Raw genomic sequence first — 20043 nt, 5'->3', positions numbered from 1 at the left:
ACCTAGGTGTTTGGGGCTTATTTTACAGTTGCACAATTTTGTTTTCATATGAGGCTCTGATGCAGGTTTCACACCTTCCAGGAAATTGAAATCCTATCCAAATGTCTTTAGTATTGATTTCTTAAGATTTGGTAAGTAAAGATAATAAATCACCCAAATATCCTCTGTAGTCCATCTCATTCTGAATTTAGTAAAATCAACAAATGAAAGGAAAAGTCAGAGAAAGTTTAATTTACTCATTATTTGTGGTAAACTTCATCAAAAAGTCTTTTTTCTTTACTTCCTCTTTTACTATTTTGGGTGTCAAGGTAGAGAGTGTTTTGGTTCTCGCATACCTGATGGCCTCAATTATTGTTATTTCATGCTATGCAATTGTAGTGTGTCTTTGTGGTTATCCATCTTCTTCTGGGTCTGCCTCATGTTCTTTGGCTATCTTCTGTTTCTGTAGATGCTATACCATCAAAATAGTGAGTGCTTTATTTATTTATTTAGAAATTATTAGTCCCCCAATTCCAACAGACTCTGGATCGTGGAAAGGGATTGTGCAAGTATTGAAAAGCATTAAAAGGATACATAATCAAAGCTTAGATGTTTTCTCCTCTTTAACATGTTTGTTCAGGAAATTACTCAATTAGCATTAGCCTTTAAATAGTTAAATGGATTTTCCTACCAGCTTACAGATTTCTGATGTATTCACCAATATATTAGCAGCTTGTCAGTGAGTGTCTACATACATTTTTTCCCTTATGTAAAGAAGAATGACACAAAATATGAACTTTTGTTCTTTCTGTTCTACAGGAAGGAAAGAAAGAGAACCCTTTTTAAGTCTTAAGAAATAAAGGATGGAGCTGTCCAAGTAGGAAATATTAGAAGTATTCAAGAACTTCATTTTTCCATTTATAAGCCTATCTGGGAATTAGTCTCCTCTTCCTAAGATTCTTGACATTTCCTTTCCCATTATTAATTTAATACTTATTTATTGAAGAATTTATAAAGCCATCCAAGTTGCAATAATGCCACTCCAGTTGGCTTTCAATAGCAAAATCAAAATTACAGCATTCCTCAAAACAATGAAAATCAAAGAAATACAACAAACACATACCATAATTGAGACACACCAAGGGCATATTCTACATACCAAAGTATATTCATTTGGCATCCTAGCTCAAAACTCTCCCGAAAACTAGCAAGATTGGGGCAACTTCTGCTAGTAATTTCTTTTGTCACGATATCTGTTTATCATGCTTTTGGTTTATTGAAATTTGTTGTTTCAAGATTTCATGTCATATTCTTTCTGCTTCTTCTATTTCCTAAACTATCACTCTCTTGTTGGTTCATATAAAAAAAGGTTGTATAGAGATCTGGAATTGAAGAACAAAATGGGACTTTGTGTGCATGTAGGGACCAGTGGTGGTATGCTATCGGTTCAGACTGGTTAGACTGAACCGGTAGTAAAAAAAAGAGCCTCCAACGATCAGCTGAGAGGAGGCTGAGAGAAGAAAGAAGGATCGGCCTTCCCACCTGCCCCTGCACTTTTCTCTTCTTTAACCTCTCAGCTGATTGGCGCTGCGGGCCTCAGCTGGTGTGGGGAAAGCTGCACGCACATGTTAGGTGTGTGCGTGTGCGTGTGATCACCGAAGTGGTAGTGGAACAGGTAGGATCCCACTGCTGTTAGGGACCATGATAATTAGGCATCTTTTCCTCATCTTTTCTACTCTACAAGTAATGCCCAATTCTGGGAAAAGATTCATCTGAAATCTTTGATGTTCTTTGAACTTGATTGTTTGCTTTCAGACATTTCATGACCTAACCCAGATAACATCAGCAATGCTAGCGAATGTAGAACTTGGTTGTTTGCTTGCACACATTTCATTACCCAACTAGATAATATCATCAATGATAATGTACACTGATGATGTTATCTACTTTTGCAATGACATATCTTCAAGCAAACACCCAGATCAGAGAACACCAAGGAGTCCACAGTTTGACTCTGAGCTATTCTCTTCTATTTAAAGATTCATTTGATTTTCAAATCAAGAATAAATGATTTCCCTTTTCTCTTTCTTTATCCTCTGAAGGACAAATCTATCAACAAGACAGGTCAGGAATTGGTAATGTTTGTCTCCCAATAGATGTTGGGGTAATTGAAGGCTCACCATCATTATTATTTCATCTCTTTCTGAAAGATCTGCAACTTGGTTTTAGAAAGCCTGGTCTTTGTATTTTCCTTGGCTCGACAAGCGAAGAGTAACAACAGTATCATTTTATTTGTTGGACTTGGGTCCATATCTTTTCTTGTTATACGTTCCTACTTTTAGCTGACAATGTTAGAAGTGAGTAAATATTGGATTAGGTGGTCTCAGTAGAAATTGGACCAACAAATGCTGGCTATTTTTCTCCTTCATTCTGTATTTTTGCCAGGCAGAGATCTTCAGCCAGATTACTAGCACAAAAATAGAGTATGGGACTATTTGCTGCAAATGGAGGAAAGTGGTTCATTAATTATGTGTAGAGAGTAACGAAGATGATCTTGACAGATAGGCCAGATTTATTACCAAAGCAGCAAGGGAAAAACATGGCTTAAATCCAAAACAAGAAGAAGTGTAAAAGATTCAAGCAGGCACCTCCCTAATTCACACAAGTATGAGGGGAAGTGAGAAGTAATACTCAATCTGACTTGCAGGATTCTGTTATTTTACCAAGTAGTTCTAGCCTTTGAGAGAGTTAATTTCTTAGTCTGGCCTACACAATGGGGCTGACATCACAGGAGTGGCTTTAGTAAAACAGATGATGTTGTCTTCAGTAAAAAAGAAAGTTAGTATGAACATTTAGACCAGGCCTTTCCAACCCACATGTGGCCTTGGATAGCTAGTGATGCGGTCCCACAAGATATAATAAAAAGTATTAAAAAATAAAGGAAGTTTGTTATTTGTATACATTAACTATATTATATGTTTTATAAATGGCCTAAAACAATTTCCGTTCACTCAGTGTGGTCCAGACAAGCTAAAAGGTTGAACACCCAAGATGCTCATCCTGAAACACTCTGATTCTCAGGCTGTGTTCTGACCTAGGCTTCACAGACTCCTTGTCCCGACAAAGCCCCCCTTTTATTAGGCTAATGTGAATTCCTATCATTCACACCCAGCAAAGTCCCAGCAAACAGTCTTTCGAGGGTGAATTACAACCACAGACCTTATCAGGCTTGGAGAGTTGCCAGGCCGATAGCTTCCAAGCGCAATGCTGTACCGGAAAATACTTGGCAAGAAGTCACAAACAAATGTTCACCCTATTGAAATGAGCTGATTATCTCCTGCAAACACCACTCCCCTTTCGGTCCTCTTTATTTGCTATGGGAGAGATCTTTCATCATCCACCTGTGCCTTTACTCCTAAGTCGACTCTTGTTCCTCAACTGTTCCCCTCTTCTGGCAGCTCTGTGCATGCACACATTGGGAACAGGCTCCAGCTGTTCTTCTGCCTCACTGATCTCTGACTCTGAAGGCAGCTGATAACTGTCAGACAGCCCTGGGCCCATCTCTGCCTCCGACACAGAGCACTTGTCAGAGTCTTCCCAGACTCCAGGACTGGCCCATGTTCCTCCCCAACCTCTCACTGTCTAAGTCTGTTGCCAGCTCCACTGGCCACTGGCGGGCTACAACAAGCTGATGGATATGAGAGAGTATCTTTTTTTGGATTTATTTTATTTATTTTTTATTTTGTTAAATTCATTTGCCACCTATCTCATCATGGTGCTACTCTAGGCAGTTTACAATAATAAAAAGGAAAATGAAAGGACTTGTAAACAGATGATAATAACAATGATGTTATCCATTGAGTTGTATCTGACTTTTGGGCCAGATCACTCCATGTCTTCCAATCTTGCATTACTTCTTTGAGTTTTTCTATGCTCTGGCTGGTGTCGGCTTTGATGGTGTCCAGCCATCGTGTTCTTTGATGGCCTGGTGGGTCTTTTACCATTAACTCTTCCCAACATAATTACTTTCTCCAATGAGTGTAAACAAAACAGAAGTAAAATAATAGAACAATAAAATACAGCAATAATATTTAGATTTATATGTCACCCCATAGTGCTTTACAGCACTCTCTGGGTGGTTTACAATGTCAGCATTATTTACATATTGCCCCCAACACTCTGAGTCCTCATTTTACCGACCTCGGAAGGATGGAAGACTGAGTCAACCTTGAGCTGATCTGGATCAAACTGCAGGTTGTGGGCAGAGTTTGCCTGTAATACTGCACTTAATCACTATGTCAGCAGGGCTCCATACATTAGTATGATAGCTAAACAAAAGATGGATGGGTGGAGAGCAGGAAACAAGGAGGGGAAATGGACTCTGCCTTCAATCCAGCAGTCACTTCCAGTGTGGAACTCCCCTATTTGGTCCCCAGGCCAATCAGCAAAGCCAGGTCTTCAGGCTCTTGCAAAAAGATAGAAGGGTCTGCTAATAAGGCTTTACTAATATCCTGATCCTGAATCTGAAATGTGTATTTCTATGCTATGTCTATAATTACTCTGGCATTTTTTTTGGCTTAAAATATTTCTTCTTTCCAAGGCAGTTATTCAAGATAACTGTCTTAAAGATTAAAACTGGTAGAAATGCAATCACTACAAGTGAAAAATGTACTCTGTCAAAACCTTAGCAGCAGACCCTGACCAGGGAAACAAACCTTACATGGAGTTTCATTAATCAGGTTTAGCATCAAGAAAGAAATAACCTGTTTTCCTGAAAATAAGCCCTGGCATGTTTTTTTTTTATGCAGGAACCTAATATAAGCCCTACCCCTCCAAATAAGCCCCACTTAAGCGCCTGCGCAGCTGGGCACCCACCAATTCCATCTGGTTGCTTGTGTTGCCAGCAATGCGAGGCAACGGGTGGTGGAGCTGCCCATGCACTGGCTTACCTCAGGGACCCCACAGCCAGGCCATCCATGCCCCAACATCTGCCTCGCGGTGGCAGCACTAGCAGCCATGTGCAACAGGGACCCATGTGGCCATCGGCTCACTTCTTCTGCTTGCTTGCAGCCGCAGGTGTGGGGATGTGGATGGACTGGCTGTGGGGGCCCTGAGGTAAGCCTGTGTGGGGTGCATGAGGAAGCTCTACCACCTCCTGCCTCGTGGTGGTGGCACTGATGCACTGCATGGCCTTCTTCCCCACTGCAAGCAAGCAAAAGAAGTGGGCCTCACAAACATGGAAAACAAGTAAGACAACCCCTGAAAATAAGCCCTAGTGTTTATTTTGGGGCCCAAAAGAAAAGAAGACCTGGTCTTATTTTTTGGGGGGGAAACATGGGTAGTTAGAATACAGGATGTTGGAAAGTGAATAAGCAAAATTCCACTTACATTCATTAGCAAATGCATTAGGGTGGTGTCTCAGAATTGCTTGAGCCTCTTTTTCCTTGAATTCAAAACTAAAGAGCTAATGCCATTTTCGCCCAGATAAAGCTGGCACTGGAGCATCTCTCTCTCTCTCTTTTTTATTAGTCATGTTTTGAAATATCCTCTTTTGTTTCTCAGCCTCAGTAACATTCTCTGCTTGGTCTCAATGAGGTGCCAGTCTTTGGAAGCTTTGCTTGGTTAGCCATGGATAAAATAACTTCCCTCTTGCCTGCCACTCAGAAATGCTCCGACTCAAACTTGGCAGCAAAGTAATCTCCAAAGTAATTGGCGTTCTTAGGAAAACAGTGTTAGGGCAGGCAACTAAAGGCTCTTCAGGTATTTTGAATCTCAATTTCCATCATCCCTGAATACTGCTCCCTGATTGGAGAAACTGAAAACACCAAGAGAATGTTAGGTGATGAATTCCTCACAGTATTTCAGCCACAAAACCTGATCAATGCGCAAGGGAAACATGTTTTTGTGCCTAATTCCTTTTCAGTAAGAAAATAAATTATGATTTTTGCCAATGCATTTGTGTGAGAAAGAGTGCTCTATAATACAGTTAATCCTTGATTGATGATCACAATTGAGCCCAAAATTTCTGTTGCTAAGCAAGACAGTTAAGTGAATTTAGCCCCATTTTATGACCTTTGTTGCCACAGTGGTTAAGTGAACCACTGCAGTTGTTGAGATAGTAACACAATTGTTAAGTGGATCTGGCTTCATTATTGACTTTGCTTGTCAAAAGGTCGCAAAAAGCAATCACATGATGCTGTAAATACGTGCCACAAGCACATGACCCTATAAATACGTGCCAGTTGCCAAACATCCAAATTTTGATCAAAGGGATCCTGCAACCATCATAAATGAGAAAAATGGTCATAAGTCCCTTTTTCCAGTGCCATGTAACTTTGAACGGTCACTAACCAAAAGTTATAAGTTGAAGACTATGTTTATATTCTTACATGAATGATAACAGTCGCAGGAACAGTACTAATATAGCCAATACCCTTCTTTGACTAAGGGGCACAGGTACAAAAAATGAAGGGGGTGGCAGCAGCATTCCTTTTGTGGTCCCCAGAGTCTTCCAGAATAGATAGGCCCCCAAATTTAGATCACCTCTTTGTCTTGTTTGTGCTTAGCTCACCCATTTCACTCTTTAAATTGCTAGAACCATTCAAAATGGACTTTGCAGAAATACGCATCTTGTCAGGCTACATCAAGTCCAGAGTATCCTTGATAAACTTTGTGCAACCATAAGGTGCAACCATTCAGGCCCATAAAATTGCAAACTCGGATAGCTCCTGGGTTGATATCACTACCCACACATCCCACTGCCATTCCTTTGTGGGGTGCTGGAGGTGTGCAGGATAGAACATGGCACAGCAACTAAAAACAGCCTTTCCTTCTCTTATCTCCTAAACTCGCTCTAATTCCTTTTCTCAGCTATCCACTGCAGCCTCAGTCCAAATGGTATCGATCTCTCTGTGTGTACTGAAGGAATTAGCCTGCAACTTGAAGATGAGAGAGTGGAACCAACCTCACTTAAGAAAGAAACCTCTAAGTTGCCCGAGTTGAAAGAAACTCTCCAAAGACGGCCTTCGGAATCGGAAGCATCTAAGGTGGGTATTACTATACCTCTTTCTTTATTCTCTGCCCTTTTCTCCCAATATTTGTAAGTTGCTCTATAATTCAGACTCTGGACCAGTGGTGGGATTCTACCGGTTTGGCCCAGTTTGGCTAAACTGGTTGTAAAAAATGCTACTGTTTGACTGAACCGGTAGTAAAAAAACAGCTACCGGTTCAGGTGAACCGGTATTTCTTTTTTTCCTCCTGACGATTAGCTGTTCCGATGATCAGCTGTGCCGGGATCCCCCTCGCTGTCTTTCTGCTTTGCCCAGAAGGCTTCTCTGAGGTCCAGGAGACAAAAGAAAAAGAAAAAGAAGAAGCCATGCCCACTGAGTCACATGACCACGCAACCCTAGCCACTCCCACCTAGCCATGCCCACAGAATCGGTAATAAAAATATTTGCATCCCATCCTGCTCTGGACTGTATACAAGAGGAAAAAAACCAACAAACCCAAACCAGGTTGAAACTCATAATATGTAATCAAAATAACGGATGGTCGCCCGTAGGCACCCCAACCCGATGCTTGACCTGAATGGTCTTCAAAGCATTGCAAAATGCATGGAAGGTCAGGGCTAAAAGAAAAAGCATGTCCCAGAATACGGGTGCTACTCCCCAAAACATCAACCATCCGGCTGATAGCTGAAGATACTTCCTATGGCACTGGGATCTTCAAGCAGGCTCTCTCTAGATCGGACGTGGGGATCGATGGCCCCTTTATGACTTGTGGACTTCAACTCCCAGAATTCTTGAGCCAGCATGGCTCAGGTCATAAAAGTCATAAAAGGGACATTGTTCCCCACCCCTGTTCTAGATCTGGGCTGGATACGACTCATGGGGTGCTTAGATCTGGCTCACGGGGCCATCCTGGAAACAGCCAAGGCCCTCCTGAGCTCAGTTTTCACTGGCAGAGCACACAGGCCACCACAGGTGCTCCCAACATGAGTGACGTTGAGCTGGCTACATCTACCTTTGGCCACACACCCCTGCCCCCCTGAGGTTAAACACAACCCTGATTTCAAACTCAATGAAATTGAGTTTGACACCTCTGCTCTAGTTGATTGGGCTGGACAAGCAGAATCACATTTTGCCATGTAGTTCCAGAGACATCTCAGTACCATCCCATATTCAAAAGAGGTTTATAACTAACTGACCAACATTTCAGAGATTGGTTCAAGTCTAGTGCAGAACACGCACACTTTTCTTATTCATTCCAGGGGTCTCTAAGGGAAAAAAAATCCTGAATGATTAGAATTCTAGAGACAAATTAGTTAGATCTGCTCAGTTGCAAGATGACCATAGGTCAGAACAGTGAGTGTGTTTTAAATCCCCAAAGGTTCAATCCTCGTTTTCTCCAGTCAAAAATAACAAAAAGATGGGAGCCCAGGAGGGGAAGAAATATTAAACAATATTTTTTTTCTCTGAGTCTGAATTAATTTTTTTAAAAAAATTATATGTACAAAGCAAATCATCGGTCCTGCGCAAGCATAGAAGATTTGAAATCAGAACCTTCCTGCATCTGTTTTGTAGAATATACTGATCATCTTCTTTACTTTTTATACGTTGTATACAATTATTTAAAAAATATTAATGTTCTATTTTTAAATAGCTTAGAAAAGTGAGAATTTAAAAAGAGAAAGAAAAAAAATCCTATTAATGTTTTTATAATCACAAATTGGGATGGCAGTATTACAAACATGTTCTTTCTTGGCTTTTTCATCCAAAGGTGGACATAACATTGAAAAAGAACCATTTCAATTCACATTAAAATAAGTGTTATATACTAAACAAATTAACTGTCAGGCATGTAAGACCCAGTCCATATGTGAAGCTTCGATTAACCTGATTTATTACAAAAAGCTTATGCACAGGAATCTTCTCAACTAGCACTCTGCACCTGCTAAGTTAGATAAGGGTTAATAACGCTCAAAGGGGTTGGACTTAGTTCTTTTATGGCTACGCAGGGATTTTTTACTCTGCCCCCAGGTTTTGCCATCTCTTTCCCCAAAATTATATAGCTGTCCATTTACCAAAAGGAACTTTGGGCTGTGATGTCTTGGAAACTGGCTACCAAATGAAGCAGTGGGATTGGCACATGACACTGTCTCGTGCCTTACTTAACAGACTGCAATAGCCTATGCTTGCACAAAACATCAAGCCATAAAATCCTCATACTTCAATCCCTTAGAACAGTGGCCCCCAACCTTTTTTGTGCCGCGGCCTGGTACCGGCATCACAAAATTATCCGCGGCCCGGTACCGGCATCAGCACGTATGGCAAGGCGAGCCAAGCGACCGGCTAGCCAGCCGTCCCCTGCTTCTCCCCGCCACCTTCAACTCCTCCTTTGTACCTGTGTCGATGGGCTTCGCAACAGCTTCAGGACAGTCGCTCGGCTCGCCTTGCCATGCGTGCTGAAAGAATCCTCGTGCCTTAGTTTTGTTCGAAGCTGTCCCCCCTTCGATGAAACTAAGGCGCGAGGATTCTTTCAGCACCCAAACGCCGCTTTCTACCCGGAAAAGCTCATCAGAAGCACTTTTTCATCAAAACAAGATGGCGGCACCCAGCAAACCGGCGGCCCGGTAGAAATTGTTCCATGGACCAGTACCGGTCCGGGGACCGGTGGTTGGGGACCCCTGCCTTAGAATCAAGGAATGGATTATGTCTGGGTTCAAAATTTTCCATCTGAATTGAGATGGGCAGGGTAGAAAAGAAATTAGTGCTTCAGGGTAGATTTTGGCATCAATTTTTCCATTTAGCCACCCTAGGACAAAGCAACCCAATAGGGCTGTGGCAGGGAGGATGAGGAGGGTTAAATGGGATTTAAAATCATTCATTTCATTTTTTAATTCTCTCCATCCTATTTCCCACTCCCCCAACCAAACAACTCAACAAACAAAATATTATTTTAGCTTTACTCCTTTCCATAAATGCTCTGAGGCTACAGAAAGTTGATAGGAGCTTGTAAATTCTTTATCTCATCTGGAAGGAGGGTTATGCAGTGCTCCAGATTGAAAGGCAAAAATTGGCTTGTTGGCAGCTCCTTAAACAAAATGTTTCTTTTCCTGGGTCCCTGTTGTGGCTGCAGGCCTCAGATGAATGACCTCAAGACAAGGCATAGCTGCTCTGAGCAGCTACTGGCAGATGTTAAGGTCTATCACTATGTGCTCCAAAACACCTTTTCTCTTTGAATTTGGAGGAGGACTGAACAGCACAATGATAAACCAAGGCTTAAAAAAAACCCCCACAGCATCTGGGGCCAGGTAGCCTATTAAGCCCAGGTTGAATTATTTAGATGATAGCTTAGCACACCAAGTGAATTCAAATGCGGTGACTGGGCAAATAATCCTATCTGATTTAAGCCTACTGTCTTAGTTACTGGCAATGACTGAAACTGCTGTGAGCATCATTCCTTACACTCCATTCTGCTGGAAGCTCAATATTCAGAAAATGTGTCGTCATGAAAAGTCAACCTTGTAGAAGAGAATACTTCCATTTTAAAATTTTATTTAAGAGTGACTTAAGAGCAATGCCAAGAGGTCTTACAGTAGCCCTTTTTGTAGCCTGCCAGTTGCTAAAGATATCAGATGTTGGTTGGCAATTGTCAACTTCAGGGGTCTCCCACTGTGGCAGCTTTAAGGCTTGTGGACTTCAACTCCCAGAATTTCTTACGGAGTCGTGTTGGCTGAGGAATTCTGGGAGTTAAAGTCCACAGCCCTTAAAGGTGTCAAGTTTGGAGACTCCCTGGTCTACTTCAAAGATGCTTTTTCTCAAATGCAGCTAGTCCTCAACTTACTACTACAATTGAGCCCAAAATCTCTGTTGCTAAGCGAGACAGTGAATTTCCCCCCATTTTATGACTTTTCCTGTCTCAGTTGATAAGTTGATAAGTCACCCAATGTTCAGGGGTGTCAAACTCACGTCCTCATGGCAGGATCGCATGATGTATTGGGACAATTCCCCCCTTCGCTAACTCGGGCATGGGTATGGCCAGCGTGTGATGTTTCCGGCCTGTGGGATGGGAATTTGCCAGCCCTGGGTTGATTTTGCTTGTCAGAAGGTTGCAAAAGGGGATCACATGTGATCACATGGGACACAGCAGTGGTCATAAATATGAACCAGTTGCTGAGCATCTGCATTTTGATCACATGACCATGGGGATGCTGGTCGTAAGTGTGAAAAACTGTCATAATTCACTTTTTTTCAATGCCGTTATAACTTTGAATGGTTACTAAGCAAACTATTATAAATCGAGAACTACCTATATGTGCTTTCTGCTTCGGTTTCCCTTTCTTATGAACTCACTTTCTTTAAGAGAGACAGAGTGCATCTCCTTTACATACAGGCCTTATTATGAGAAAAGGCACAGTAGAGAGTGATGAATGTACTTGCATGCTTCAGTCCAGTAATTAAATCTCTTTAAGGGTTTAGTGCTGCTATTCATTACACCTGAGCAACAGTTGCAGAAGGTTGTCATTGGGGAGAAAACCATGCCAAAAGATTATTATTCTCTGCTTTTCCTCTTGTAATTGGCTTGACACTGAGCACAGATGGGTTTGGTGTTTTTTTTTTGCTTAAGAGTCGTAAACATGTTTTACACTGATTTACTGACACCTCAGCTGATTCCTTTGCTAATATCAAGTGTCAGTTAACAAACGCTGTCTACATTTATCAACTTGGTTCTCGTCATTCTCCATTCATCTCCTTCTATTATGACCAAGAACAGGAACTGAACTTATAAAGCATCTTGTCTTTTTCCCCTGTGGAATCCAGGATGTATGGATATTGACTTGTGAGTTGTGTGAGGAAACCAATCTAATAATATTATGCAATACCGCTTCCTGTTTCCTTCATGGAAATGAAATGCAGATGTTGTTGTCACATTTAGAAGTTCTGTGGAGGAGTGGAGAAGGGTATTCAAGAAAGTAGACAATATCATTTATGGTTGCAATCAACGATTCCCATTTTCTATTCACTGTAGTTTTGTGTTCTTATTTGTTCGGAAAGCACATGATTATAGTCACACTGAAAATGGAAAAATCACGTCTGAGTAGATTTATCCCTTATTGGCCTGATGTTATCAAAATGTCACATTTAGAAAATAAACTGCTATACTATAAAGGTACTTCTGATAAGCGTCCGATTATTCTACATATCAATTTCTTTTCATCTATTGCAAATGTGCCATCATGTTTAGGGCTATGTTTCATTTCTCAGGTTATATAATCAGCTCATCTTTTAGATACATGTACAAGATATTTATCTTGTCAAGAAATGCTGTAATAATTTGATTGCTTCCAAGAAAGAATGAAAAGAATCCGTACCAAGAACTTTTATATGGGTTTGTACATATCTTTATTTCTTATAGCTCAATGGGGTACAGTATTATATATGGTAATTCAGGTACGAAAGTTCTGTACAAAAATTGAATTCCAAACCCCAAAGGATCTGTGCTCATTGTAGAGTAAATGCTGGCATAATTGAGTTTCTTTTATATTGACCGTTAAAGATAGAATTAAATTTCTCCTTTAAAAAGTAATTGCTGCATTGTTATTATAACTCAGCCAAAGGCAAATTAATCTCAAAGTGGAGGATTTAAAAAATAAAGAAATAAATAAAGTAAGTGAGGTGATCTCTTTATTGACAGGTTGTCCTATTGAACTTTTAGAAGAATCAAGAAGCTCATTGAATCAAGAAGCTCATTGGTATTTCAGGTGTCCTTTAATATTTCTCCACTATATAATTAATGTATAAGAAATGATAACCAATAAATAAAATAAAATGATAATTGCAGCCTTCTCCACAGGAACCAACCTGCATAACATCATTTCACCTTCTATGCTTTTCAAACGTTTTTCCAGTTTGCACCATTTTTTAAAACATAAATCCACTAGCCAAATTAAATGCTTAAAATGGAGATGTGTTAAATGTAGTCTAAAAATGTCACTACAGAGAGGGAGGCCCTCCACAACCTGGCATGTGGTAATGAATTTTAATTTACTTTGCTTTATTATAAAGCATTATAGATTGCCATTAAAAATATCGTTCCCTTGAGGTGGTTTACAGATTTAAAAAAAAGCCCAGTCTTATAGTAAAACTTAATAAATGTTCATAAGTAATAATGAGACTATTAAAAGATAAACTACAATAATTGCAGGTATGAAACCTGTTGAAAGTCAGAGAAAATTGCTATGTCTTGAGAGCTATCGAAGTGGTGGCCTAACAAATTAACTGGGACCTAATTCTAGAAAATTCTAGAAAAGAGTAATCAGAGTAGAAAGGACCCTTTCTTGTCCTTTGCAGCCTACATTTGAGAAAGGTCTTTGTTATTGTTTGTTAAGTCCCAGCCATTTTGTGTCAGAAGACACAATTTTATGGAGACAAATCCAAGATCTAGGAATCAGAACTACTGGCAGTCTTCAACTTAGGGCCACAATGGAGCCCAAAATTTCTGTTGCTAACCAAGATAGTTGCTAAGTGAGTTTTGCTCCGTTTTATGACCTCTCCTGCCACGGTGGTTAAATGAATCACTGCAGTTGTTAAGTTAGTGACATGGTTGTCAGGGGACTCTGGCTTCCCCACTGAGTTTGCTTGTCAGAAGGTCGCAAAAGGGGATCAGTCAGCAAGTATCTGAATTTTAATCATGTGATAATGGGAGTGCTGTAATGGTCCTAAGTGTGAATAACAGTCATACGTCACTTTTAACTATTTAGTTTAACTATTTATTAACAGATTGCCCTTGACTTACATTCATTTAGTAAGCACTCAAAGTTACAACAGCACTGAAAAAAGTGACTTATGATTATTTTTCACACTTACGACCATTGCAGCATCCCCCATGGTCATGGGATCAAAATTCAAATGCTTGGCAACTGGTTCATATTTATGATGGTTGCAATGTCCTGGGCTCACCTGATCCCCTTTTGCAACCTTCTGACAAAGTCAATGGCGAAGCTAGATTCCCTTCACAACCATGTTACCCACTTAATAACTGCAGTGATTCACTCAACCACTCTAACTTATGACAAGAATGGTCTTAAAATAGAGCAAAACTCACTTAACAGCTTTCCAGCTCTGAAGACCCAGCTGATCAGCTGAGACTCAGGAGGCAAAGAATAGATGGGGTGGGGCCAGTCAGGTGGTATTCTGAACTAAGTGTGAATAACAGTCATAAGTCATTTTTTTCAATGCCGTTATAACTTTGAATGCTCATTGAATGAATGCCTGTAAGTGGAGGACTATATGTATTGTCTCACACAAGTTGAGAGATCAGCCATTAGAATGGAACGGAATGGAATATCATTGTTCTATTGAATAGAATAGAACAGAACAGAACAGAACAGAATTCTTTATTGGCCAAGTGTGATTCGACACACAAGGAATTTGTCTCCAGTGAATAAACTCTCAGTGTACGTACAAGAACCATTACATTCAGAAAGCCCATCTGAAGGCTGGTAGTTTTGTTATCAGAAATCCAATTCCCAAGCAATTATTTAATAGCAGTAATCTTTTATTTATTTATTTATTCATTCATTCATTCATTCATTCATTCATTCATTTATTTATTTATTTATTTATTTATTTATTTATTTATTTATTTATTTATTTATTTATGTTTATTAAATTTTTATGCTTTCCATCTTTTCTATAAGTGACTCTGGGCAGGTAACAGAGAATCCTTGACTTACAAGTATACTTTGGACCAGATTTCCTTTGCTAAGCAAGGCAGTTGGTAAGTGAGTTGTGCCCAATTTTACTACCTTTTAACCATAGTTGTTGCATGAATGACTGCAGTTGTTAAGTTAATCATAGGGTCATTAACCAAACCCAGCTTCCCCATTGACTTAGCTTGTCAGAAGCCAGCAAGGAAAATCCCAAATAATAATCACCCAAACCTGGGATCCTGCAATTATTTAAGTAAATGCTGATTACCAGGTGCCCAAATTTTGATCATTTGACTGTGGGGATATTGTCTTGGTGATAAATGTAAGGACTGGTCATAAATCAGTTTTTTCAATGCTATTGTAACTTCAAATGGTCTTTAAATGAATGGTTGTAAATCAAGGACTACTTGTATTTTCCTGAGTCATCGTTGTCATCGTCCTCCTCCTCCTCCTCAAACAACTTTGTTTTACTACCTTGATCTTTCTGCATGTACAAGGACTGAGTATCTTTCCCAATTAGGCCTTCTGAACCCTCTGACTCAACCTACTTTACTTCTGAAAATTATTAGCTGATTGCTACAGAACTGCAGGCTTACTATCAAAAGGTCTGGTTCTTTCCAAGCCTCAGCTGCAGATATCTATGACCTTGCTGATTCCCAAACTGTGAGGTCAGAATCTGTCAAGCTCTGCATTTCCCATTCACAGTAGAATTCATCAGATAAGCCCATGACATTATTTCCATAACATTTGGAAATAACAAAACAGTAAATTAGCTCAGTGTAGCAGGCCTAGCATAGGTATGATGTGAACTGACTGCTGGGTCTACCAACATCATTGGAGGTTGAGAGTTTTGACACTGTCTCTAAATTCAGCCCAGTGGAGTCCACTACAGAAGTCCAGCCTGCATGTCAATAGTATATCTACAATCAAAGCAAAAATGGAGTTTACACCACACAGTAATTCTGCTGTCACTTGAGCTTCCTTAGTTAAATGCAGGGTTCAAAAGAATGCCCCAATTGCTCCCCTGAAAAAGCATTGAGAGAATAATCAAAAGTACTAGCAAAAATGGTGTTGGATTCTTTCTTTCAAAGCAGGTCACTATATTTCTGGGACTATGAAACTAAAGCTTAATTTAGACTTTGCATCACTTTGCACATCAGGGAATGTATGCGTCTGTTGTTTGGAGATGGTTGCATAGCCAGTGGTGGGATTCAGCTGGTTCGCACCAGTTCATGTGAACTGGTTGTTAAATTACACTACCACCACCCCGCTATCAAAGAGGATCTTGGGCGCTGTGCTATGCTGCAATGGAGAAATGGGTAATGGAGCGGCCAGCATGAGGGAAGGGGAAGGCCACTTTCTCTCTTTCTTCTCCTTGCTTCTCCTCCTTCGCTCGTGCTGGCTGCATCGTTGCCCATTCCATTGCAGCACAGCGCAGTTCCCAGGATCCACTTTGATAATGGGGGAATAATTTAACAATTGGTTCACCCAGGGTCAGGTTGGCCATTGCATGTGTGGCAGAGCTGGAAGATGCGGATGGGCCACTCCTCCCACGACAGCCAACCTGACCCTAGGCAAACTGGTGGTTAAATTATTTGAATCTCACCATTATGCATAGCTGTTAAATGTATACTTCTTCAAATGTTAACATTCTGGTTAGGAGGAGAAGCACAGAAAATGTAGAACACATCAACCAATCAGCACACAGGACGTGCATCTCCCCACAACATGTAATTGAGATTTCGGAGCTGTGAGCATCGGGCCGTTTGCAACTGTCTGCAACCTATACTTGCAAAGGGATGCAAAGGGATGCGTCAACTCCTACGCACAGTTGCAGATAAGTTTAAATCAAGCTTAAGTCAAAAGTAATTCTAGAAGATAAACATGATAATGGCATTGTGCACAGAAAGTGGAATGGACAAAATATATGTGTCACTTTTCATGAGATGGGTTGCCATATAAATTTGATTAATAAGTAAAATAAAAAAATAAATATGTGGGTTGTACCAAAAAAAAGATGAGCGTACAATAGATTTATTGGAGATAGCTTGCTATTAATTTCCAAGATGGATTATACTGTAACATCTGGTTTCATTTTTCAGTGCTTTTGCTGTGTGTAATTTGCTTGGGCATCAATTAATTGATACTTTGAATAACTAATTGTGTATAATTTGAAAAAAAAAAGCCTAATGAAGTTTTCCTATCATTTATGAAATGGAAGAGAAAATAGGTGAAAAGTCGATGGAAGGAAAACATTTTTGAGTTGAAGTTTTCATATCAAAGTGTTTCCAATATTAATTGCATTACAAAAGTACTGAAGTATGTCTTTTTTGTTACTGCTGTTACAAAAAGCTATCAGCAGGTTTTGTAACAATTTTGCAGAGGGTATTTCTTGTATTTAGAGATGAAATCACATAATTGTTGGATGTAGTGGAAATGGTTTTGGGTTCTGCATCGCATGAGAAAAATATATCTTTCTCCCCCATTCCTTATCACTTTCTGTAGAGGGATGATCAAGAGCATCTTATCATATGGCATTACTATCTGGTTTGGAAGCATTGTTGCTTCACACAGAAAGGCGGTGCAGAGAGTGGTGAGGACAGCAGAAAAGATTATTGATAGTTCACTCCCTTCTATCCAGGACATAAGCGATGCTTGGACAGCAGAGGTGGTATTCAGTGGGTTCTGACCAGTTCTGGAGAACCAGTAGCGGAAATTTTGAGTAGTTTGGAGAACTGGTAAATACCACCTGTGACTGGCCCCGCCCCATCTATTCTCTGCCTCCTGAGTCTCAGCTGATCGGCTGGGTCTTCTTTTGTTGCCCTGCACAGGAGAAAGGAGCTGGAAAGCAGGTTAGTGGGGTGGGGAGGGAATGGGGATTTTGCAGTCACCTTCGCCCAGGAGTGGGGAGGGTATGGAGATTTTACATTATCCTTTCCCTGGAGTGGGGTGGGAATAGAGATTTTACAGTATCCTTCCCCTGCCATGCCCACCAAGCCACGCCCACCAAGCCACGCCCACAGAACTGGTAGTAAAAATGTTTGAATCCCACCACTGTTGAACAGGCTCCTCAAGACTCTCTGGGGATGCTACGCATCCTCTTCACAGGACCTGTTTTCCTTGGTACCTTCTTGGAAGGGGCTTTGTGGTATCTGAAGCAGAACATCCAAATTCAGCCACAGTTTTATTCCATATAGTATCAGTCTCGTGAACTCTCATTTTTCCTTTCTGCTATGTATTTAAAATGGACAGTGATTAATATATATGTATTCATATCATACGGGTGTATGTATGTATGTATGTATGTATGTATGTATGTATCATGTGTATATGTGTGTTGTTTATGCATTTGGATAGATATATACTTTATTTTGAGAGCAGGCAACAGAATTTCATTTTTAATGTGTGCCACTGTGCTTGCAGTAAAAAAATGACAATTACCTTTTCTATCTTATGTTATAAGGTGGAACGGCCCTTATACACTGATGAAAAGAAATTGCATATTTATATTAAATAAATAACATATATCGGGATTTAACTAATGCTTAAAACCAATTAGGCATTTAATGCATCACAGCAAGTGGTGCAAATAACATTCACAAGATGGTCCAATCTGTGTTTAGAATAATAGATTCATTAATCTGTGTAATTATTTCTCATAAATCGTGCATTGTGAAATTGATTAGTGGTTACACGAGCTTACTAAATTTCAGGAGTGAGAAGGACACTTCTGACATTTCCCAGTCCTTGAAAATATTGAATTTTTTAATTAGATATTTTAGAATGAGAGAAGATTCTCTCTATTAGCCTCAAAATGTAAAAAAAAAATGAGCTTGCCTATAAGTTTCTGTGGGTTCTATTTCTTTTGGGTGGTTGCCCAGTTTTTGCAGTTATTGTTTGTTTTAGTTTTTTCAGGCAAGCAGAGAAATACTAAGAAAAGGAATGATAAATTTTGCTTTGCTGTAGTTTAACTATTAACAGATTGCCCTTGACTTACATTCATTTAGTAACCACTCAAAGTTACAACAGCACTGAAAAAAGTGACTATGATTATTTTTCACACTTACGACCATTGCAGCATCCCCCATGGTCATGGGATCAAAATTCAAATGCTTGGGACTTCCGGTTTGTCGGCTTCGCGAGTGGCAGGGATTTGCGACTCTGAGCGATCCCTGCCGCGCTAGCCGCTTTTGGTGCTCCGATCCGGACGGGTCCGGAGCTAGGCTACCCTGCAAGGGTAGCTGAAGATAGGGGGATCCGGAGAGGGGTTTGGGGGTGTTGCACACCCCCTCCCCGGCTGGCAGAACCCCCTTTTCCCAAGACGGTGCAGCGGCGGTCCGCAATGGCCGCCACAAAGAAACCGGCAGCTGGGCAAGTATGCGCAGGAGGAAGAGGAGAAAGCTTTTGAGAGTGAAAGTTTTCTTGGTTGATCCAGGACTCTAAGATACATTTAATATAATTCCTGGAAATGATGGCTTTTTGGATGATTCTTTCCACAAGAGGAAATAAGCGGCAATTTTGAGGTGCTGAAAGGAAAGTTTATTCTCCCTCCCGACGGAATTAATAAGTGGATATTGAGAAACCTGGTTTTTTTCAGGTAAAACTAGCTTTATGGGATAAGTCGGAAGGGAGAGGACAAAAAATATATTCATCTGGTTTGATTTTGTTGGAGGAGATGACTTAAGGATTTGAAGACAGAAATATAATTCCAATAAGGCTTTAAAATACAGATTTGTATTTTCTTTTCTCTTTTGTCTGATACTACCCCTGGAAGAGAAAGGGAGAATTTTGTCTTGGCTTGGATTGATTGAGGATTTTGGGATTTATTTATTTTTTTAAAAAATATCTTGGTTGGTGTAAGAAGAAAGAGGGAAAAAAGAAAAGAAAAGAAAAGATCTATAATGGCTTTTTCTTTTGAGGAACTGAGGGAAGAATATGAGCAAACAAAAACAGATGGTAAAGATGGTATGGAAAAAGCCTTCCTTTTTTTAGAAATGGTGCTGGTTAACTATCAACAAACAATACAACAGATGGAGGCAGAAGAACAACAACAAGAAGAAGACGAAGACGCCATCTTTAATGAATCCCAAAATTTAACTAAGAAAGAAGGAAGGAAGAAAGCGAGGAAAATGAAGGACTTAAGATCTAAAAAAACATTCAAGAAAGAGAAAAATAAGATGCAAAATAAATATAATGATAGTAAACAAAAGAAAAAGGGAACACAACAGAGAAGGGATGCCAGCAAGGCAGAGGCTAGAAGAAGGGGGTAGGAAGATTTGGTGGGGGAAGAAAGAAAGGGGAAAGGCGGAGAAAAGCCACAAAGTTTTGAAATTAGATGGGAAAAGAGGAAT

The 20043-nt window shown here is 40.1% G+C and overlaps 1 protein-coding gene across 4 annotated transcripts in view; it reads left to right on the top strand.

The window, feature by feature from the left end:
- SAMD12 (sterile alpha motif domain containing 12) overlaps nt 1–20043 on the top strand; it is a 292967-nt gene that overhangs the window by 23592 nt on the left and 249332 nt on the right. For all 4 annotated transcript variants that reach the window (XM_026689580.2, XM_087962121.1, XM_087962122.1 and 1 more), the window contains exon 2: nt 6850–7025. In XM_026689580.2, coding sequence (XP_026545365.1) covers nt 6850–7025 — 176 coding nt within the window. The remainder of the gene's footprint in view (nt 1–6849; nt 7026–20043) is intronic.

The sequence above is a fragment of the Notechis scutatus genome, chromosome 3 (assembly GCF_049901735.1).
Source record: "Notechis scutatus isolate UNSWTSFEM ecotype Mainland chromosome 3, rNotScu1.2, whole genome shotgun sequence".
NCBI classification, from domain to species: Eukaryota; Metazoa; Chordata; class Lepidosauria; order Squamata; family Elapidae; genus Notechis; species Notechis scutatus.
This window is presented reverse-complemented; position numbering and strand designations above follow the sequence as displayed.